Below are 23,972 nucleotides of genomic sequence, written 5' to 3' on the forward strand. Positions count from 1 at the left end.
TATTTGATTGCAACCTCAACCCCACATTCCCGCCTAACCTTTAACCCTTTGCTTATCAAGAATCTACCTACCTCTGCCTTAAAAATATTTAAAGACTCTGCTTCCATTGCCTTTTAAGGAAGAGCGTTCTAAAAGAAAAAATTTCTCCTAATCTCTGATCTAAATGGGTGACCCTTTATTTTTAAATAGTGACCCTTAGTTCTAGATTCTCCCTCAAGGGGAAACATCCTTTCCACATCCACACTTTCGAGGCCCCTCAGAATCTTATGTTTCAATCAAGCCATCTCTTACTCATCTAAACTCCAGCGGATACAAGCCTTGCTTGTCCAACCTTTCCTCATAAGGCAACCCACCCATTCCGGGTATTAGTCTAGTAAAACTTCTTTGAACTGCTTCCAACACTTACATCCTTCCTTAAAGGAGACCAATACGGTACACAGTACCCCAGATGTGGTCTCACCTATGCCCTGTACAACTGAAGCATAACCCCCTTACTTTTAAATTCAATTCCCCTCGCGGTATGATAACATTCTATTTGCTTTCCTAATTACTTGCTGTACCTGCATATTAACCTTTTGCAATTCATGCACTAGGACATTAGGAATGATGTGTTAAATGAGATACTGTCTGTATAAAGATCTCAGCCAACATCACTAAAACAGGCTATTGACCGTTTCACGTTGCTCTTCGTAGGGCCTGGCTGCATGCAAATTGGCTGCCATATTTCATACATGAGGACACAGACTACACTTCAAAAGATGCTTAATTGACTGGAAAGTGCTTTGTGATGTTGTGAAAGGTGCTGTGTAAATGCAAATTCTCTCTTTATAATGGGGTATCCAAAACTCAATACTGTGGCCCAATTAAAATTCAACATTACTTCTTTGCTTTTCTATTCCGTGCCTCTAGATAGAACTATAGAAAAGTTATGGCACAGAAAAAGGCCATTCAGCCTTCTTGTCTGAGCAACCTAAAAATTTTTTTTTTAACTAGCCGCCCATTCTACTCCCATCTTCCGGCACCTGGTCTATAGCCTTGTGGGTTACAACACTTCAGATACTGATCCAGGCACCTTTTAAAAGAGCTGAGGGTTTCTACTTCCACCATCAAACCAGGAAGTGAATTCCAGACACACACCAGCCTTATGTCCCCTCTAACCCTCCTACCAATCATCTTAAATCTGTGTCCCCGGTAATTGACCTCTCCACTTTTCTCTGTCTATTCTATCTAGGCCCCTCTTAATCTTGTACACCTCAATTAAGTCACCCCTCAGCCTCCTCTGTTCTAAGGAAACCTCAGCCTGTCCAATCTTTCTTCATAGTTGCAATTTCTGAGCCCTGGCAACATTCTTGTAAATCTCCTCTGCATTCTCTCCAGAGCAATTATGTCCTTCCTGTAATGTGATGACCAGAAATGTACACAAAGTTCCAGCTGTGGCCTAACCAGCATTTTATACAGTTCTAGTATTACATCCCTGCTCTTGTATTCATATTTTCATTACCTCGTCCAATAAAAGAAAGCATTCCATATGCTTTCTTCACCACCTTATCCACCTGTCCTGCCACCTTCAGGGGTCTGTGGACATGCACTCCAAGGTCTCTCACTTCCTCTACTGCTTTCAATAGCCTCCCGTTTATTGTGTATTCCCTCGCTTTGTTTGCCCTCCCCAAATGCATTACCTCACACTTCTCTGAATTGAATTCCATCTGCTACTTTGCCACCCACTCAACCAAACCATTGATATCATTCTGGAGACAAAGGATAGAAAAACAAAGACTTGATTTGCTTCTATGGTCTTATATCTGCTTCACTGCAAGCTTTAATGACTTGCTCCAATACTGTAAAGTTTTATTGTGCAATTTTCAGCAGTACAGGATACTATCCCTGAAACCATCTGGTTAGAACCTAACAAATAATGCTGATTTTATAATTGGAGAACAATTTGGGGTTTGGTGCTGGAAACTAAAACTTAAAACCAAGGCAGTGTAAGATAGTTTTCACTCATATCATACCTGCAACTTTGGCTGAAGAGTTTAGATGCTGCAGTGTTGGACAAGATGTCGTTGCACCCTTCATTTCATGGACAGGAGATAGCATAGATTCAAAGTTCAAAAGCTCTTCGGCATCAGGTCCTTCTAAAGTGCCTGCAGGAAACAGCAAGAATTGTTACAAGCTTCAACATTGCTCAGTGATAACTCTCTCTGCTCAGAGGCAGATGTTTGTGATTTGACCACAATCTAGATCATCACTTCAGTACAGCACTGAGGGAGTGCTGTCCTTAGATGAAATGTTACCCATCCGCCTGTTCTGGATGGATATGCCTCTGGCATTAACATGAACTTCTGAGGTCCTGCCACACATTTCTCCCTCGACCACTGAAGATAAAAATCAGATTAACATGGTCAATCATCTCACTCTGTTGGTGGTATCTTGCTGTATTCAGTTTATAACCACAGAATGGTGAAGCCTTTTTGGATATTTGAGATTGTATAAATGGAATTTATTTTTAAACAAACTCTCTAGCATGATGTCATGGTTTCGTCTATTTAAAAAAGGGTGGAAAATGTCATGGTATGGTGACAAGCTTGACCCTACATTCCACTGAGATCTACAGCTCAGCCATGATGGGGAAGGAGAGAGAACAAAAGACAGAGGGAGAGAGAATTTTAAAGCACTTTTCATGATCTTAGGGCATCCTAAAGTGCTATATGCCCAATTAATTATATGATTAGATACAATCTTAGTCACTAAACTTGAGACCATCCATTCAGCTGCTGCAACCCTCCCTTACACTTGCCCACCAAGTCATGTTGCATCAAGGCTAGCCTTGAACTTGCATCTTTCTCTAGTTACTCTCCTATCCATCTCAGAGTTCATCTTGTCCATGGGACTCATTTCATGCCCTCGCGACCCTTTTTCCACTAAACTGCTGGTTATCTAACTTTCCTTCCTGGTCCCTATGCTAGTTGATATTGTAAACAGTTCCTTCTGTTCAGGCACTGTCCCCCTCACTTGCAAATCTGCCAACATCTAGCCCTCGGGGGACCTGAGTTCAAATCCCACCACTGCAGGTGGTGGAATTTGAATTTAATGAAAATTTGGAAACTATTGTCGATTGTTGTAAAAGCCCAGCTGGTTCACTAATGTCCTTTAGGAGGAAATCTGCTTTCCTTACCTGGTCTGGCCTACATGTGACTCCAGACCCACAGCAATGTGGCTGACTCTTAACTGCCCTCTAAACAAGGGCAATTAGGGATGGGCAATAAATACTGGCCTAGTCAGTGATGCCCACAAAAAAGTCAGGATGGTATGTGGAGAATTTGCTGGTGACGTTCTCATGCTTCTGCTGCCCTTGTCTTTCAGCCCAAGCCTGTTGTCCAGGTCTTGCTGCATATGGATATGGGCTGCTTCACTATCTGAGTAATCGTGAATGGTACCAAACATTGCACATCCATCAGTAAACATCCCCACATCTGACCTCAACCTGAGAATAGTTGGGCCTAGGACACTAGGGCACTGCCCTGAGCAACTCGTATAGCAATGCTATTTTTAATGCTCATTCATGAGATGTGGGCATCGCTGGCCAGGCCAGCATTTATTGCCCAATTGCCCTTGAGAAGGTGGTGGTGAACACTTCTTTAACCACTGCAGTCCATGTGTTGTAGGTACACCCACAGTGCTGTTAGGGAGTGAGTTCTTGGAAGGGAAATTATAGGTGGTGGTGTTCCCATGCATGTTCTGCCCTTGTCCTTCTAGGTGGTAGAGGTCACGGGTTTGGAAGGTGCAGTTGAAGGGGCCTTGTGAGTTGCTTCAATGCATCTTGTAGATGGCACACACTGCTGCCACTGCATGTTCTTAGTGGGGGGAGTGGATGTTGGAAGTGGTGGATGGGGTGCCAATCAAGTGGGCTGCTTTGTCCTGGGTGGTGTCAAGAGTCTTGAGTGTTGTTTGAGCTGCACTCATCCAAGTGGAAAGTATTCCATCATACTCCTGACTTGTGCCTTGGAGATGGTGGGCAGGCTTTGGGGAGTCAGAAGGTGAGTTACTCACCGTAAGATTCCTAGCCTCAGACATGCTTTTGTAGCCACAGTATTTATGTGGCTGGTCCAGTTCAGTTTCTGTTCATGATAGATCAAAGACATGTTGATGAAAGTGCTCCAGTAGTTGCATTTGCTTTCTGTACAAAACCATGATTCTGACCCATACAAAGGGGCGGTGATGACAACCACTTTGTATACTAGAATTTTGGTAAAGATGCATAGTGAATGGTTTCGCCAGACACACTTTGAAAGACGACTGAAGGAGTTATTGGCCTTGGACAGTCGATTGTCTATGTTCTTATCAACAATGGTGTCATTTGAAATAATGCTAGTTGGATAGGTAAATTATACTACTACATTGAGGTTGCTGCTTTCAATGCTGATCTGCGGTGAATTGTAATTTCCTCCAGAGGTAATGTTGTTAAAGCACTTCTGTTTTCTTTAGGCTATTGGTAAGGCTAAATGCATTTGCTGCGTCAGAGGAACAGATTACAATGAGCTGCACTGCTTCCTCCGTGTGTGTCAGAAGGGCGCAATAATTATATCAATGCAAATAGTTGTTGCTGTGCAAATAGTTGCCTCATCTGCTTAAATAATGGCTTTCACAATTTATAGCACTGTAGTTCGTGACGTATAAGTCAAGCCAATGTATAAGATAACTCCATTCTTTTGATGCATTTTTACACACCTTATAAGTCGGGGCATGAAATCAAGTAGGCGATGCCCGTTGCCAAGATGATTTATGGAAGTTTAAGACACACCCACAAACCATGAACAGAAATGGGTCCTCCAGCAAAAAGAATTAAGTATGAAGTTGGTTGCCAACTAAAAGTTGTAACATTGTTAATATGTGAAATAACAGTGTTGCAGCAAGGGAATTCTGTGTTGGTGAAAAACTGGTGTGAGAATGGAAGGAAGAGGAAACCACCCTGAAAGAGATGCCCAAGACCAAATGCACCATGAGAACAAAGACCAGCCACTGAACTGACCTTGAGAAGCATGTATCAGAATGGGTCCTCGAGAATAGTCAGAATGTCTACATTATCAGAATGGAAACACGTATTCTGTTTTGTGTGGTTTCATCATCAAATTGTGGGATGCACAAAATGTCATCAGATCGTTCAAAATATGCAGAATATCCAATTCAATAGATGGGGAGAAAGATTATTTATTGTGCAGCGATGATTCTGAAACAAAAGCTCCAAATCAGATCCAGAGTGGGATCCTTACGATGATGCCATAGTCAAAGTGACTCAGAATGAATTTGATGAACTCTTTGTGTTAGATATCGAAGACAATGAATTTGACTGTTTTTAAAATGTTCGATTGTGGCTGAAGATATGTTTATAGAATTAATTAATTCAATAAAACATGTCACATGAGTTAAGTTCAATTACAGGTTTATTTTGCCCCTCACATTTCAAAATGGTGACACTGGCAGGTCACATTTTATACTTGGCGTTTTTGGAAGGATTTTTTGAGGTTTCAAAGGTCGACTTATGCTGCAATCTACAATACTACATGGTAAGCAAAGTGCTTTGAGATGCTGAGAGACATTAGGAAAAAAATCTATTCATATATGAAACAGCATTAGCGTGCAATTTGTGCAACAAAGGAGTTCAGACAATGCACTTGGTCAGGCTCCCATCTTTCACCCTTCATAAACGTAACCTCTGCTGCCCATATCCAAACTCGCATCTCTTCCCGTTCACTCTTCCCTGTGTTTGTTGACCTAAATTGGCTGTCAGTCTGTTAACACCTCGATTTCAAAATTCTCACCCTTGTTTTCAATTCCCTCCATGGTTTCATCCTTCACTGTTTCGTTAACTCCTGCGGCCATACAACCCTCTGAGATATCACGCTCCTCCAATTCTGACCTCTTGAGCACGCTTGACTTTTAATTATTTCACCACAGATGGCTGTCCCTTCAGCTGCCATGGCCCTAAACTCTGGAATTCCCTCCCTAAATCTCTCCACCTCTCTCCCTCACTTTCCTCCTTTAAGATTTTAAGTACAATCTTAAACGTTTTGACTAGTTTTTGGCCATCTGCCATATCTTATGTGTCATATTTTATTTGATAATGCTCCTCTATAGTACTTTAAATGCAAGTGATGTAAAAAATATTATAAACAATATGCAAGTTTAAAAGTTTCTCCCTTCCTTCCATCTCTTAAACACAACAAATAAACCCAACCTCTAAGTCACAATGCTCACAGGAGAGCTTGCAGCTAAGGATACAGGGGAAGAGCAACAAGAGCACCACACTCACAATTCACTCAGTTACATCCTAACAACTTATTTCCAATCTCCTGCCAATCGTCATTTGAGCAATATAAGGGTATGAGACATCGGGAAAGTAATGGTCAAAAAACACTACAATTTTCTCCTTTTCCCCCCCAAATGAAAATATTGAGTTTGTGCCCTAATGTTTGAGACTTTAGGATCCTTACCAAGAAGGCTGAAGGGAGGCTCTGTGCTCATCTGTGCTGACATGGTCTCCATTATTGTCCCTTCTATGTAATGATTACCACCAAAAGACAGCAGCTCCACACCCAATGGTGTTTTGTGTATTTCTGTAAAAAAAAGCACACACAAGAGCTCAAGATTTACCACTCTGTCCCATTATTTAAAGTATTGTTGGTAAAACAGTCATTTATTATAAACTTAATTTTGCTTCCTATATTTTCTTCACTCCTCTCCTGAAGACTCTGCTGGGGTGCAATTATACAGCATTCATGGCCTAATCAGGTTTTGCTGGCTCAACTTCCAAAGTTGAATAGTTTATTGACTAATAAGCTCATGTATGAGAAATGGTGAGGCACCAAAAAGGACACTTAGTGACCAAGTCAGCCCTGAGACAGAAGGGTATCAAAATATTGGGTAGGAAATGAGAAGCTGTTACAGTGGATCAAGAATTGGCTGCAGGTCCTTACGCAGTAAATTGCTATCAATGGCTGTGATCTGCTAGGAGACAATAGGGCCTTTTTACGATTGACATTAATGACTTGGATGAAAGGGTTTGGGCAAGTTTGAAGAAAAATCATACACCTGTGATGTGAAAGCGTTAGGGTTGAGGAGATGGCTAAACAACTCATTCAACTGTTCTGTGTCAGCCGTTACCCATTTGGTAGTACTGTTGCTTCTGAGTAAGCAGGTTGTGGGTTCATGTTCCGCTCCAGGACTTGTGCACAAAAATCTAGGTGGAAACTCCAGTGCAGTATTAAAGGAGCACTGCACTGTCAGAGATGATGTCTTTCAGGTGAGACATTAAACTGAGGCCTTGTCTGCTCTTCCAGGTAATGTAAGAGATACCAAGACTGTATCTTGAAGAAGAGCAGAGGAGTTATCTCCCTGTGTTGTTTATCCCTTAATCAAATCTCAAAAACAGATTATATGATCATCATCACATTGCTATTTGTGGGAACTGCTGTGTGCAAATTTGCTGCCACGTTTTCTACATTACAACAGTGACTACACTTCAAAAGTACCTCACTGACAGTAAAGCACTTTGAGATGTCTGTGTGAAAGGAGCTATCTAAATGCAAATCTTTCTTTCTTTTGATGTGTTTGGTCAATGGGCCCAAGTGTAGCATTTAACTTAGACTAGTGCATTATTATGCATGGGGGCAGGACCAATGCTAAGCACCCTTGCACCTTATAAGGAACAGAAATGAAGCTTGTGATGGAAAAAAAGCTGATAGTTCACAATGCACAAAGCTCTCGATCGATGACAAAACTATAGCTAAAACAAAAGGAGTACTAGGTTGTATTTACAGGGCTATCCATTACAAAACGCACAGTTTTATCCTAATATAAGACCTTGATTAGGCTTCATTTAGTATACTGTGTTCAATTTTTCCCCCTGTTAGGAATCCATATTTTCAAGAATTATATGTGTTTTAAACATGGGAATCAGGACACTTTCTTATGAATTGACCTGGAGTTTTTTTAAAAAATATAGTTATAAAGTTCACCTTGGACTGTGAGCAGCCGGCTATTTCCAAGAAATCACATGACCTCAGCTAAATGTCCAGCAAGGCCCTCGACGAAATGAGAGCTATTTTCTTATTTGAATTTTAATTACTGCAGGAAAAAAGTTTATTTTTAAAGGCAGAGGTCCTAGAGTTTCTGGAAATCACCTGACTGAAATGAGTTTTATGTTCTGAACTTGTTTTTTTGCACTTGGTTTTGGGGAATAAGTCAAGAAAGAAGGCTGCCCTAACTCGCTCCCTGCCCACCTTGCCATTTCAGTAATGTAGTTACATACTGCATCAGACAGCACACTGGAAAATGGACCCCATCGCACATACAACTGAGTGCAAAACACCCACCAGTTTTCTGGCAACATCTTCATAGTAGTGAGTGGGTTGTAAGAAAAAATTGTCTACAGAAAGAAAAATGCAAGTTTTTTGATCGGTTTTAGTAAATGTAGTTCAGCGATCCACCAGCTGTTTTATTAATTTTGTTGAAAGGATGCAGGGATGAAGTTACTCTGTCTTTGCAAATGATATAATAGTCTCCGCTTTCCTACACGTGCATCTATGCATAAACATGGTGTAGATGAGAAGCTTCCATACATGGCCAAGTTACATCCGCTGGTGGCCATTATTCGCCAAAAATAAACTCACCATCTCAGCCCTAATTGAAAGTTGGTGCCCTATCCTAATATGACCATGCTATTAATTCTAATATAGGAAAGGCTGCATTACCATGTATAACTAGGGCTTTTGTCTCCCAACGCTTCCTGGCTGCAGCAGAAGTTATAACATAATGCTTTCAAGATAGAGAAGGTACAGTGCAAGGAGCAGGTCAGTCAGCTAGAGAAAGGCAGATTAATGAACAGGCTAGCTAGAATATTGGCTTAAAAGTTCAGATACAGGCAGCCTCTGCCCATGTTAGTCACTCACAGCAGTTGCTCTTTTTTCCCCCAACTTGATTCGGTAAGAAACAGCATTTGGGTATGAATGTTCATTGGCTTGGTACACAAATTTCATGTACTTCAAATATTTTTCAAACAATGGAAAGTTGGTGACAACTCCTTTGCTCCATCTTCCAGCTGATCTCTATCCCACGAAATCTTCTCACTGACCCACGTTAGAAAATCCCTGATCTAATGCAAAATGCATTACAGTTAAATGGGACGAGCTGGATGGAGCGCTTGTTTTTCCTAGCTAACATTTCTGGATGTTTATAAGAGGGTGGGGCAGTAAAAAAATAATGATCTATAGAAAGAAAAGTGCAATTTTGATCAGTTTTAATAAAGGCAGTTAAGTGATCTTATTCAGTATCTTATGGATAACAAAGTCACATTTCACAGCCCTGCTATATGAGTGCATAATGCAGGATGACATCTAGACCACTTGCTTCACTGATCGTTAGATCCAGCTGATACAAAAGTTGTATCTGCAAAACACTCTAGTTCTACTTCCATTTTTGATCCCTTCGGTGATTTTTTATTGTTGTATTTGTTCAATTAGCTGGATGCCGATTTTATTTTTCATTTCCAGAGATATATGCTGGTGTAAGGTCTTTAGATGAGAAAAATACATTGCAGCCAGATTTTGACGTGATAGAGAAAGTGCCTGCATCAATATATGGATAAATTTTGACATTGTACACTTAAGTTGGGATAACATCAAGTATGTAATGAACTGCTGAATAGAAGAACCAGAGAGCTATAGTGTACAAATCATTGAAGGTCCTTGACCAGAGGGGTGCAGCTATTCCAAAATGGGAATTGAGGCTGAGGTCTGGATAACTAAATACAAAAGAAGAGTTGCTACTAAAAAAAAGGCACTGGAAAAGGCATTTTTACTAGAGAGTCTAATGGCTCCCAGGGAGCCCAAAGTTGTTGGAGTTGGGTTGTCATCTTGGAAATTCCCTACCTAGTACCATCTTGGAAGCAACATCACCAGAAGGACTGCAGCGGTTCAAGCCAACACCAACACCTTCTTAAGGCAACTATGGATGGGCAATAAGCACAACTTTGCTAGCATCACCTACATTCCAAGAACAAATAAAACCAGGAGTTGAGAGGTGTAAGCATAATATAGATATATATAGGCATTCTGCCTTATTTGTGATTGCTGTTACAAACTTAATGTAATTTTTATGTTATTTTAGTGGAGTCAATTGGGAACGCATTTGAGAATACTTGCATCACTAGAATGGTTAAGCAGAGAGTTGCAATGACGATTCCTCAAAGATTAAGAATCTGAAAATGTTTTATTTACTAAAGGTTATTGTATATGGCTCATACATATAGTTTGAGAGAATAAGGAGCACTGAAGGTTCAGCCATGAATAAGCAGTATGAAATGGCAATTTCCCAGAAAAGAGGGGATAGTATGGATTTATAAAGAATGACAAGGAACAGGGTCAAGGCATTGAGTAGTCTATTCCTGTACAACTACATGCCAATCCCATTCAAATATACCAGCCATTCACCATCCACATCATTAAAATGATGTTTCAGCAACCCTGAATCAATGCATCACATATTCCATTTCAACTTGCAGCCATAAATATTTCCTGTATTAATTCTAATTTCCTATTAATTAACCACATCCTTACTGTACAGAGTGCTTAAAACATTTCCAGCTCTCAAACACTTTGCATTCCCCCTACAAAAAGTACTGACATTTGCAGGGTTGCAAATAAGTTGCAGTGATAACCTGGTACCTCAAAATAAGCACTGTGTGTCAGAATACTCTTCAACTACAGTACTTGGAAAGCAGAGTGGAGTCTTCACAGTTCCAGTTCCTTCCTCAACCAGTCACCAAGCATGTGCACTTGTCACCTCAACTTCACAATTCAAGGATGTAGGCCGGGACCTTCTGTCTGAATCTGATACAGTGTGACATGGGATGTGATTTGCCCACTGAGTCAATAGGGGAACTGGAGTGGGGTAGAGCCAGCAAAATTTTACCTGGATTATTTGGCAGCTCAGCAAGCAAGGTTTCTAGTGTCTGTAGGTATTTTAATCTTTCTTTCATTAATAAATAAGACGGCAATGATTTTTATTTGCAAGGCTAGCAATTAGGTGCAGACACTTTCAAATGACATCCTCTCAAACCATGGTAGAGTGTACTTTTCAACCTCTTTCAAAACACTGACATAGCCAATTTTGTCCAAAGACTTTCCTCTGTTTTTCAGTTCAGTGGGACTTCGCTCACTTGGTTTCAACACTTAATCATCTGAATCTCCAGCAATTAAAACAAAAAGTGCTGGAAATGCTCAGCAAGTCTGGCAGCATCTGTAGAGAAACGGATCTAACATTTCAGAATTACCTGGAAAAACTCAGCAGGTCTGGCAGCATCGGCGGAGAAGAAAAGAGTTGACGCTTCGAGTCCTCATGACCCTTCAGACCTGCTGAGTTTTTCCAGGTAATTCTGTTTTTGTTTTGGATTTCCAGCATCTGCAGTTTTTTGTTTTTATCTAACATTTCAGGTCCATTCTGACGAAAGGTCACAGACCTGAAACAGTAACTCTGTTTCTGTCCCTACAGCATTTTCTGTTTTTATGTCAGGCTTCCAGTATCCGCAGTATTTTGCTTTTGCATTTCCAACTGTTGAGTATATGGACAGCAGTATTCTTTAGTGTGTGTCTGTGAGAGGTCTTTATTGAACTGATCTTAAAATGTCTGCCCCCAGAGGCAGAGTGCATCATGGCAGAGTCACATGACTATGGCAAGCCAGTTACTCAGTACAGCATTGCATTTCCAAAACCCGAACATCCCCCTTTTCATAGTAATAAAGATACAGACATCCCTTTTCTTTCCCAGTGAACAAAAGACACATTTGCATGCACGATCCTGCGTGACTACGAGTTGCCCAAGTTACCCACTATATACCCACTGTTCTCATGCATTGACAACTGTTTGGTCTGCTATCAGTCTCTACACATGCATTGTACACAGTCTTTAAACTGCACAGGTCTCTTAATGAAATGCATGTGCGTTGACATCGGCTATTTGTCTGGGTGTTGCGGCACTTGTTGCCTTGGTGGCTCTTGTTGTTGCATTGTTGTTATGGGGGACTCGTAGATCCCTGAGATTGATGGTAGCTCTGTGCTCAGTACAGCTGGTGAGGTCCCTTCTTCCTGATCACTCAATTGCTGTGAAGGAACAGCTTCGCTGGTTATTCAGATATGCCTGCAGTTGTGTCAGTATATTTGGTCGTTCACTTCCACTGCCTACGATCAAGGTGACAACTTCTCTACGCATATGCCAAGTTTCCATGTGGGCTGACTCCTGTTGAGAGTGCTGAAGGTCTGAAACCTGACTGGCTCTCCAGCTCTGGCAATGGTTTGGCAATCTTGTCAAACTGAAATATGGCTGTCATTTCACCTTGATTTTTTCACTCATGCCTGTTACTACTTCTGATTTCAGTAGCTTTTTTGGTATTGGAAGAGTAGTTTGCGTGCGGTGTGACATCTGTCTCTGGACAGGACTACTTTCCATGCCTTCAGTTGGTGTGTTCCTCCACTCTAGGATCGCCTTGTGTGCACCTGTGCTACATTTCCTCGACTTCTTGACAAGTCCTTTGACGATTTTTACTGCCGCCTCAGCCATTCCATTTGACTGGGGATAGTGTAGAGATGATTTATGGTGCTGAATTTCCCAATCCTTTACGAATCAGCTGAATTCTTCATTTGTGAACCGAGGACCATTGGCACTCATGACAATGTCTGGAACGCCATACTGACTGAAGTGTGCTTAAGTGTCATTTAAGTCAACTGGTCTAACTCCCAGTGGTCAGAACAGTAGTCTACTGTGACAAGGTAATCAGTTCCTGCCAAAGTGAAAAGGCCTACTTCCAGCTTCATCATGGTCTGCCTGGGATGTCATGCATCATTAAAGGCTCTCGAGCTTGTTTAGCTTGGACTTGTTACATGCACCACACTGGCTAATGTGGTCTTTAATTTCACTGCTCACGTTTAGCCAGTGGAACATTTCTGTTGCCTTTCTCAGAGTTGATTCAATTCCTTGAATGCTTGCATGGATGCACTTCAGCATCTCTCCTCTTATCTCCTGAGAGGTGATGACTATTTCCTTTGCACAAGATGCCATCTTGGGCTGTCAATTCATCTCTATATGCCCAATATGCTCTTGTGACCATAGGTGTGCCCTTGATATTCTCAGGCCATCCTTTCATCACCAGTTCCTGTAGTGCTTGTAGAGTTGCATCTTGTTGGGTACTTCGCTTGATTTGAGCAAGGAGCTTGTCTGTCAGATTCAATGTCTCTGCTGGCTGATGGATTCCAGATCTAGCTGTTGCTTAATGTTGAATCTGGAAGATGTTGTGTTCTGTTGTAGCATCCTCAACTTTCGTCATGGGGAGCGATGCTCTTGACAGCAAGTTTGCAATGTACAACTGTTTTCCTTGTTTGTATGTCACCTGCAGATGATATCTTTGTAAGCGAATGAACATTTCTTGCAGTTGCTTTGGAGCAGATAGTAGCAGTTTGCGAAAAATGCTCTAGTGGGGCTTGTGGTCAGGCTCCACTATTACTTTGTCGCTTCCAAGCAGGTACTGATGAAAATACTGCCAGGCAAAAACAATAGCCAGACACTCTCTCAACCTGAGCACAGAGTCATTCCGTTTGCATCCGTGCCCTGGATGCAAATGCGACCGGTTGTCCTTGCTGCTTCAGAGTTGCTCCCAGACCTGTCTCACTGGCACCACACAAGGTGACTTCCTCATTGACATCATAGTACTTCATCACTGACACTGTCATCACTAGTTGCTTGATTTTAGTGAACGCTGCTTCTTGTTCTGTACCCCTCTACCACAGCACTTCCTTGGCCGTGAGTTTGCGTAATGGCTCACACTCTGCAACCAATTACACAGAAACTTTGCTAGATAGTTCATGAATCCAACAAATCGCTGCACTGCTTTCATCTCAGTCAGTTGCTGCTACAGCCCTATCTTGTCAGAATCTGGACGAAGACCTTTTGCCATCAATATGTGACTTATGTACTTGACTTCAGGCATCTTCAGTTGCAATTTTTTCTTGTTTTGCTTAGATTCATCTGGCAAGCTCTCTCCAGAAGTCGTATTAAATTCTGATCATGGTCAGCTATGGTTTCTTCAATTGTATCTCCAGATCCACACACTAGCAGATCATCCACAACCATCCTTCACATCTAGGGTAGGAAAGATCTTTACCTTGGCAATTTGTGGCAAAATTCCTTCAATGGTTTGCATGGGTTAGTGAGATCTCTTAAGTGCTTTATTTAGATCCTTTGGGTCTAAGCATACTCACAGCTTTCCAGGTTGCTTCACTGCTACCATGCTGCTAATCCAGTCTGTAGGAGTTGTCACTTCTTTGATTACTCCCCTCTTTTCCAGCTCAATCTTGTCTTTTAAGCTTAATATGAGGGCAGCTGGAACTCTTCTCGGCATTTGCTGAATAGGTCTTATACTCTTGTCTACTTTTAGGTGATACTTGCCTTGTAGATATTCCTACCCTATAAACGCATCTTCGTAGTCCTCTAGGACCTGTTCTGCCATCAATGGTTTTGTGTGTTGTGACATGTTTTGAATCTCTGTCGGCACATTTCAGGTTACCAGTCCAAGCTTTAGACTTGCTTCAGCTGAAATGAGTAGCCGTTGCCTCTCATCTCTATGATCCAGATCTTCCTTCTTGCCATTGCATTGGGTTGTCAGACTCATTTGTCATCTCGGTATGAGTGTACATATAGCCTCAATGTTACTTTTGAGGGCTTAATTTTCGGATCGCCATGTTGAGCTACTTCCCAGAGGTCTGTGAAGGTCATGATGTTGCATGAAGCATGCGTGTCCACCTGATATTTCTTATTCATTGATACAACGATGACTCCAGAAGGAGAGCATGATTTTGCTTCTTGCAGTTAAAACACTACTTTCCCCATGCTGGGTAATTCTTCTTGGCCTGTGCATGCGGTCTTCTGCAGCATTTGCATCCAGCCCTTTGTCTGAGTGCTTCTGGACTGTCTCTTAGCGTAATGTATCTCCTGATCTGCTCTGCTATACATATGCTCTAGCTGACGTTTCTCGGCTTCCGCATTTCAACACGTCTATCGTTTTCTTCAGCGTCAGTTTCCCACCTTTCAGTAGATTTGCTCTCACTGGGGGTCTCTCACATCTAGGATCACTCTATCTTTAATCAGATCTTCTTTTAGCTGTCCAAATTCACATGATTCTGCTAGCTATGATACTGCCGTCACAAATCCTTCATATGCATCATTCATTCAGGGTTCAAAATGTGCATTCAAGGCTTTCAAAATCTGTCATCTTTTTTCTTTGCTCATCTGTTAGATTTAGAGTGGCATACACTTTGTAGCAGTCCTTCCCCAGCAGTTTTAACAGTGTGGCTACTCTTATTGGTTCAGGTTTGTTCATTAAGTCTGTTGCAATCTCATAACTTTGCTAAAGTGAGTGGAAAAACTGCCTGTTTTGCCATGCATCATTTCCCAATGCTTCTGGAGATAGGATTGGAAAATTTACTGCAGCCACTTTTCACTCAGCCTCTGTCTGCGTTTCCTTTGTCCTTTTTCTTTGCAGCCAGTCATTTCACTTACAGCTTCTGTGTGCTTTTCTTCTGTTCTTTTTGAGCTCTCTCACTTGCAGCCTTTTCATGTTCTTGGGTTCTCAGTGTCTTCTCTGCTCCTTTTGCAGAGTTTAAAAATCTATTTTTTTCTTCACTTCTGTACACCATGTTTCTAGTATAAGGACAGCAGTCACCTTTAATGTGTGTCTGTGTGAGATCTGTATTGAACTGATCTTAAGATGTCTGACTCCAGAGGCAGAGTGCCTCATGGTAGAGTCACATGACTATGGCAAGCTAATTAGTCAGTACAGCATTGCATTTCCAAAACCCAAACACCACCAATGGCTGTTTTTCCTGTCTTGGCACCATAACCAGCAGAATGCCACAAGGATCAGTCCTTGGAATCCATCTTCTTTCTCATCTACATGCTTGGTGAAACCAACCACATACTAAATCACCTTCCACAAATATATGTTTATGACACCCAACTTCACCACTCAACTACTTTGCTTAACCTCTGTGTCAATAAACTACTTGTCCAATATCCAGTCTTGAATATGTTGAAATTTAAAATTCTCAACAAGTGTATTTAAATCACTGCGCGCCTTGTCTCCTTCCTATTACTTTAGCAATCTTCAAGCGTACAAACCCCATCCCACCAGTCAACCACCAATTCTGCTTGATCCATCTCTTTTAATGCTCTCCTTCAAACCCTTTGACCACGCTTTCCATTACCCCTCCTAAAATCTCCTTGTCTTTTTGCTTCGATTTACCTGAGGCACTTCATAGAAACATATTTGGATAAGTTCTTTATTCACAGACTTGGTAATTGAGAGAGCATATAAATTTTAAATGAAAGCAAAATATTGTGGATGCTGGAAACATGAAGTTTTAAAAATTACTATCAAAACTCAGCAGCTCTGGCAGCATCAGTGGAGAGAGAAACAGAGTTAACATTTCGAGTCTGTATGACTCTTCTTCAGCTCTGAAGAAGTCATATGGACTCAAAACCTTAACTCTATTTCTCTCTCCACAGATGCTGCCAGACCTGAGTTTTTACAGCATTTTTTGTATTTAATATATAAATTTTAAAGCTCCTTTTCAATCATGTCTAAAGTTTGCATTTGATGTAGCAGATCCACTGTGCAAATATCATGTCAGGAAGTTTACAGAAGTCTGTATACTCAAAGTCTTGAAGATTATCAAGTAGTGTTAGAAATATGTTGGAGATTTATAATCATGTGGATTGATTCAATCTTTATTATATTTGTACTATCAGTGTCTGGCTGCTTGCATGTACTTACTTTACCTATAAATATATCTATTAGTTTAGCCTAAATGTCATCATGTGCATTTGTTACCATCTTTGAGTGGGCGGGAAAACTTGTTGGTCAGCCTGTGTTATCTCTAATACATGGTAAAAGGGTTAGTCCTATATTACACTATCCCATTCACATTACACAATGGTGCGAGTTTCAGGACACCGTTCCTTTTCACAGGACACTTGCCTGTTTATGGTAGATAAGCTATGTTCAAGCAGTGGGAATAAATCTAAAATTTTAACAGAAAATATTGTCCATCACTACTGCCAGATATGCCACTATTCTAAGAACAGAGCCATCTCAGGCATTTTTTTTATTCTTTCATGGGATGTGTGTGTCACCGGCTAGGCCAACATTTATTGCCCATCCCTAATTGCCCTTCATTAAGAGTCAACCATATTGCTGTGGGTCTAGAGTCACATGTAGGTAAGGACAGCAAATTTCCTTCCTTAAAGGGCATTAGTGAACCAGATGGGTTTTTAGGACAGTCGGCAATGGTCTCATGGTCATCATCAGACTTTTAAATCCAGATTTTTTTTATTAAATTCAAATTCCACCAATTGCCATGGTGGGATTTGAACCCAGGTCCCCAGAGCATTACCAGTCCATTGACAATACCACCATGCCACCACCTCCCGTGGTGGAACAAAAGGTGCCATGAGTGCACACACCACATTTCAGGAGTACTTAATACAGTGGTGTAAAATGCTTTGAAGTGTTATATTTATAAGGATTAAAACTTGTTTCTAACTTTCGTCCTACAAAGAACACTAACGGCTGGGCTCATGTGGTGTCCAAAATGCACAAAGATATTTCCTGATATCAAATTATTCTGCATATTGCACACATCTAGTCTCTGCTAATCACTGTTTAAGACAAGCACTGCACCTTCATATGGTCATTTAGTTTATTTAACATACTGGTACCAACATTAAGCAAACAACACTTAAACTAATGCACTTTTAAGTTGTACAATGTGTTAGGAACTAGAGACCATTTTAATTAATTTATATTTGTATTTATGGGTGTTAGGAATAAGATATAGCTTTAAGTTTAAGCTATTATTTTATTTGTCTGTTGAGAAAGATGAATCCTGGGTTTGGTTTCATTTTTGAGATTATGTGCAATGGAGCCGAGAAGTCAAAGCTTTGTTTGTATACCTACATTTTAATGAGGTTTTATGACCCTTGAAGTGGTTTAGGGAAGCTTAAACAAAATGGGAAGAACTATGCAGCTGCCTAGCAACAGAGGAGCCCACAGAGACAGAGAAACAGAAAGCGGTTTGAGTTCTGTTGTCTATGGATACCCCAGGGTGAGGAAGCGGGAATTGAGAGACAACTACAGAGGGCGGATTTCCCAAAAAAACAGAAGTCCCAGAAACCAGGGAGTGGGGTCAAAAGAAATTCCCAGGAAGACAGTTAGTTCAAGGAACAAGAACAGGAATCAGGAACAAGTCCTGTTCAATTGAAATGAAAACAAGGAGCAGAGGGAAAGTCTCCAAATTAAAGTGAGAAAGCTGCAGGCAGCAGTCTTAAAGCAAAATAGGCTTGTGAGAAAAGCCAGAAGGTCCGAACAGACAGCCAAAGATTGGTGACTCCTTACTAAAGGTCTGTGAAGCAGTGGTGTCCTGTTGGCACGGCTGAGTATCTGAGAGAACCCTTGCGAGAAAGACGGAGTTTCACTTGGCTCATGGTGTGACTTGGGTGGGGGGGCGGGGGGTGTGGTTTGGTTGATGAGGGATCCATAGCATCTGCTTTGGGTGGTTCTGCCACTTTATCTTGGAGTGTGGTGTGTCTGACCACAGGTTGCCTATTGGTTTACATGGACTGTATACTTATTGTGAACATTAGAGTATAAGATGGATTTTGTAAGTTGTTGTTCTTACGAATCTGTAAAGGTATGGTTGTGGGTGAAGGAGTAGTGTAATATAGTTCATCTTTTTCTTGTTTTATAAATGTTTTATTCTTTCGTTAAAAGTTCATCGGCAGACTCTGTGACTCTGTTCAGTAGCCGCCCTCCACATTTCTAAACGAAAAATAGAAGTTAGGATCTATCAAGCCAGGTTCCGCCCAGGGATCTGACTTGTCCAGCAGTAACATTAGCTGGGATCATAACAAATGTACATCTTCCCAACACTCTTACTTATTACTTTATCTGCTCCCAATATTAAAGAGAGACATAAAGCCAACAGTGGTCAGGTTTCTTATTCTACAACTCAAAGTGCTCCCTCCAGACAATTTGGAGAAGTAAAATCTATAATTATGTCATTTTTTCCAAACCGGTGGGCATGATATGAAATTTTAGCATCAACCTTAATGTCAGTTAATAATTCTGAAATACACACCAATTGCAGTCAAAACAATGCTGTGAACTGAATGACCAGATCTGATCAATATAATTTCTGACTGGCTGACTTTGTTAAGGACAAGCAATCTGCTCATCTATAAAAGCAATATTGGTAGAGCACAGAAGGGCTTTTCCTGCAGGCTGTCCCATGTCTCCCTTGTTTTCCTCATGTATCTTGAGCATAATTAAATGGAGGCAATAAGCTCCCTCCAATGGCTCAGTGGGTACATCATTACCAAATGACTTATCTGATTCAAGAGTTGAGGGAACTCTGTTTTATTTTATTTAAAAGGAAATTTCTCGACTACTGAGCTCAATAGTTACATGTGTACATAAATCCTGAAGATTAAATTTAGAGACACAGACATGAGCCAAGATAATTGCTGCTAACTTAATGCTCCGAATTTGACAGGGTCTGTATCTGTTGCATGTCAGTACTCCTTCTCTCTTTATAAGATGCTCGACTCACAGTTTTAGTAGATATCAAACTAATGAGACATTAAAGTCAAACGTAGACACCCAGAAGTTATAAGTCCACGCTTGTACCTTTTGGTTGTACCTTTTTGTACCTTCCTATCCTTTTTTCCGGCCCACCGTCACCTCTTACAGGGCCATCTTGTCTTTCACACAATGCTGTCCTTGTTCTGCTATTATCACATTGTGCTTTCTTACCTTTATGCCACTATCAGCACCATTTTTAGCACTAACCACTACCATTAACACTCCCTTTATCCTTTAGTTCATGACAACTTTGTCAATCCCTCCTTTGTCCCCATCTATCACTGGCCTTCTATCCAGCTCCACCTGCCCCACCCCCCTTAAACAGTATAAATTTCATCACATTTCCACTTCTTTTCAGCTCTGAAGAAGGGTCATAAAGATTAACGCTGTTTCTCTCTCCACAGATGCTGCTAGACCTGCTGAGTTTTTCCAGTATTTTCTGTTTTTGTACCTTTTGGATCTGGGTTTGAATCTAGCCAATTTCTTTCCAATTTACAAAGGGATTTCTTCGCCCCATCACATTTCAGAGGTATTTCTTTGTCCCAGTCATATTTCACAAGGATTCTTCTTCTCTCCTACCAATTCACTCCTTTCAATTCACAAAGGCAATCTTTTCCCCCCTTCTACAGAGACTAATTCCTTTCTCCTCCCTCATAGAAGCTCGGCGGAAAGACAGAGACGCAATGGCCCAAGGCCAGATGGGCTACCAATTTTAGATACCAAGACATTGCCTTGAAAGATACTGATGCATCTGAGAAGAGTGGACTTGGACTGAAAACAGGAGGTAGCCCAGAGCTGAAGGCTTCCCAAACCAAAGCAGGTACACATGTTAATTCACAGCAATCTTGAGCAGAACGCTGAGCTGGTCCCTGGCAACCACAATCCTGGAATGAAGAATGAGAGGTGATCTTATTGAAACATAGATTCTGAGGGGGTGGGACAGGGTAGATGCTGAGAGGATGTGTCCACTTGTCGGGGAATCCAGAAATAGGGGGCACAGTTTTAAAATAAGTGGTCTTCCATTTAAGGCGCAGATGAAGAGGAATTTCTTCTCGCAATGGGTTGTTAGTGTTTGGAATGCTCTCTCCCAGCAGCAACGGAGGCTGTGTCATTGAATATATTCAAGACTGAGTAAGCCAGATTTTTGATTGATAAGGGAGGCAGGGGTTATGAGGGACAGGCAGGAAAGTGGAGTTAAGACCACATCAGATCAGCCATGATCTTACTGACTAGTAGAGCAGACTCAAAGGACAAAATAGCCTACTCCTACCCCTATTTCTTATGCTTTATGATCAGGGGTGCAATCACAAATGAGTTTTAGCAGCTTCCTGGACTAATCGGATATCTGCAAGCTAGATGAACAGCAGATTTAGACAATTTCCATTCACTCCCACTTATATACATTGATCCTCTAGTGGCCCTCAGAAGCTGCTGCACTAGATAATAATAAAAGAAAAATACTGCAGATGCTGGAAATCTGAAATAAAAGCAGAAAATGCTGGAAAAACTCAGCAGATTTGGCAGCAACTGTGGAGAGAGAAACAGAGTTAATGTTTCGAGTCCATATGACTTCTTCAGAGCTGAAGGGAAGTAAAAATGTGATGGATTTTATACTGTTTGGGTGGGGGGGGGGGGGGGGGGGGGGGGGGGTGGCGTACACAGATGGAGCAAAATATAAGGTATGGGATAGGTGGGAGCTAATTTGACAAAGATGTCATGGACACAGGACAAAGGGAGTATTAAATGGTAGCGTTAAGGGCTAAAGAAGGTGCTGATAATGGCGTAAAGGTAAAACAAGGGTCAGTGCTCTGTGAAAGCAAAACATAAGAAGTTGTGATAGATGGCCCTGTGGAGGAGGGGGCTGGGGGGAAAAATTGATTAAAAAAGGGGTCAAGATGGAGGAGTCAGTTCATAGTCGGAAGTTGTTGAACCCAATGTTAAGTCCAAAAGTCTGTAAAGTGCCTAACTGGAAGATGAGGTGCTGTTCATCTAGTTTGCGTTGGGCTTCACTGAACATTGCAGCAGGCCAAGGATAGACGCGTGGGCATGAGAGCAAGACGATGTGTTGAAATGGCAAGTGACAGGAAGGTCTATGTCATGCTTGCAGACTAAGTGAAGGTGTTCTGCAAAGCAGACACCCAGCCTGCATTTAGTCTCCCCAGTGTAAACGACATCGCATTGGGAGCAGTGAATACAATAGACCAAATTGAAGGAGATGCAAGTGAACTGCTGCTTCAACTGAAAGGATTGTTCGCCTTGGATGGCGAGGGGGGAGAAGGTAAAGGAGCAGGTATTGCACCTTCTGCGATTGCATGGGAAAGTGCTGTGGGAAGCAGATAAGGAGTTGGGGGTGATGGAGGAATGGACCAGGGTGTCCCGGAGGGGACGGTCCCTACGGAATGCTAACAAGGGGGCGGTGAGGGGAAGATGTGTTTGATGATGGCATCATGCTGGATTTGACAGAAACAGCGGAGGATGATCCTTTGAATGTGGATGCTGGTGGGGTGAAATGTGAAGGACATAGGGGAGCCTATCATGGTTCTGGGAGGGAAGGGAAGGGGTAAGGGCAAAGGTGCGGGAGATGGGTCGGTTGAGGGCCCTGTCAACCACAGTGGGGGCGGAACCCTCGATTCAGGAAAAGGAAGACATGTCAGAAGCAACGTTTTAGAAGGTAGCATCATCGGAACAGATGTGACAGCGGTGGAGGAACTGAGAGTATGAGATGGAGTCCTTACAGGAAGCAGGATGTGAGGAGCTGTAGTTGAGGTAGCTGTGTGAGTGGGTGGGCTTGTAATGAATAGTGGTAGACAGTTTATCACCAGAAATGGAGACAGAGAGGTCAAGGGAAGGGCAATGTCAGAGATGGGCCATGTAAAGGTAAGAGAGGAATGCAAATTGGAAGCAAAATTGATGTTTTTTGGGTCTCCATTCACAATCCTGCGCTGCTATATTGTAATTCAGCATTTCCTGTATAACTTTAACAGGAAAAAAGTTTGAATTTACCTAGCATCTTCATAAACTCAGGATGTCCCAAAGCAATTAACAATTAATGAAGTACTTTACAGCCAATGAAGCACCATTTGTTCTACAAGATCTGCTTTGTCCCATCTTCCCAGTGGGCAAATTGTAAGTATAACATGATGTTCTATCGCACACTGGTGCAGCAAGTGGGCCTCAAGAATGACTTTTTGCAGAAAGTTGGCAGGTATTCCTTCCATTGGGGTCGTATCAAAAGAATGTGTCTGAGAAAAGTGCTTTACAGAAAGCAACCTATGCACATCCACTCTGTTTTACAAATTATCAAGATTACTACAATCTATGCACACATCCAAGATTACTACAATCTATGCACACTGTCCGTCCTTCATAGTACGGTTAATCATGGATGATTACATTAGTTCAGCTGTTGCGTAAACTTCAGAACCACTTTCAGCTTCTCCCCATAGCTCAATTTGATAACGCTTTTTGGTTCTTTCAGTTATTCCAAAAGTTAAAAAAAGTTCCAGCTGGATGCAATGGTAATGTTTACCCTATGAAATTTTGGTATTTGCATTTCCTACTATGAGTCAGTATTTGCTATTGAGATATGAGCTAAAGCTCAAACACACATAGAAACTATATCTATCTATATCTATATTTACCCATACAAAGGGTATAAACCATAGGATTTGTACCAACTTAAAAGGACAGGCAGCCACAATACGCTTACAGCTGCAAGTTTGCTGGCACACTTGCTAATAGATGGGAAGAAAGAGTTGGTAGCATCACAACCAAACACAGGCACACCATCCAGCAGAAATCACTCAATGCCAATTGACAACAACTGAGTTTCTTTTCTACATGACATGTAAACAATGTGAAATTTGTCAATTAAAATCAACTGTGCTACTTGCACCACGCCCCTGATTTTCAGTGTCCTAAAACAACGAGCTCCATAAAGTTCATCTTCTAAAGCACAGCTTCCTTTCCTCTGTCTCCCTGTGAGTGGTTTATAGTTTTGGTCTATCAGGCATTTAAAGCAACCAGTCCAGGTGCTACAATAAAAGTCATTCAAAATTGGCATATTTTGTTTAAGATAATTAACAAGAAAAAACTATTTCTATTTAAAACAACTTCAAGTTAATTGGGGAAAATGGGATTTTCTTAAGCACAGCAAGTTGCTATGATCTTGCCTGAAAAGGTGCTGGAAGCAGATACAACACACCAACTTTCGAAAGGAACTGGATATTGT

The 23,972-nt window shown here is 41.4% G+C and overlaps 1 protein-coding gene across 6 annotated transcripts in view; it reads right to left on the reverse strand.

Annotated features, from left to right (window-relative positions):
* Positions 1–23,972, reverse strand: part of LOC121278767 (microtubule-associated protein 4-like) — a 376,105-nt gene that overhangs the window by 128,204 nt on the left and 223,929 nt on the right. For 5 of the 6 annotated variants that reach the window (XM_041189187.1, XM_041189192.1, XM_041189188.1 and 2 more), the window contains exons 4-5: positions 6,492–6,614; positions 2,013–2,144 (exon numbers count right to left, since the gene is read on the reverse strand). In XM_041189187.1, coding sequence (XP_041045121.1) covers positions 2,013–2,144; positions 6,492–6,614 — 255 coding nt within the window. The remainder of the gene's footprint in view (positions 1–2,012; positions 2,145–6,491; positions 6,615–23,972) is intronic. The other variant, XM_041189191.1, reaches the window with a different exon arrangement.

The sequence above is a fragment of the Carcharodon carcharias genome, chromosome 6, assembly GCF_017639515.1.
Source record: "Carcharodon carcharias isolate sCarCar2 chromosome 6, sCarCar2.pri, whole genome shotgun sequence".
NCBI lineage: Eukaryota > Metazoa > Chordata > Chondrichthyes > Lamniformes > Lamnidae > Carcharodon > Carcharodon carcharias.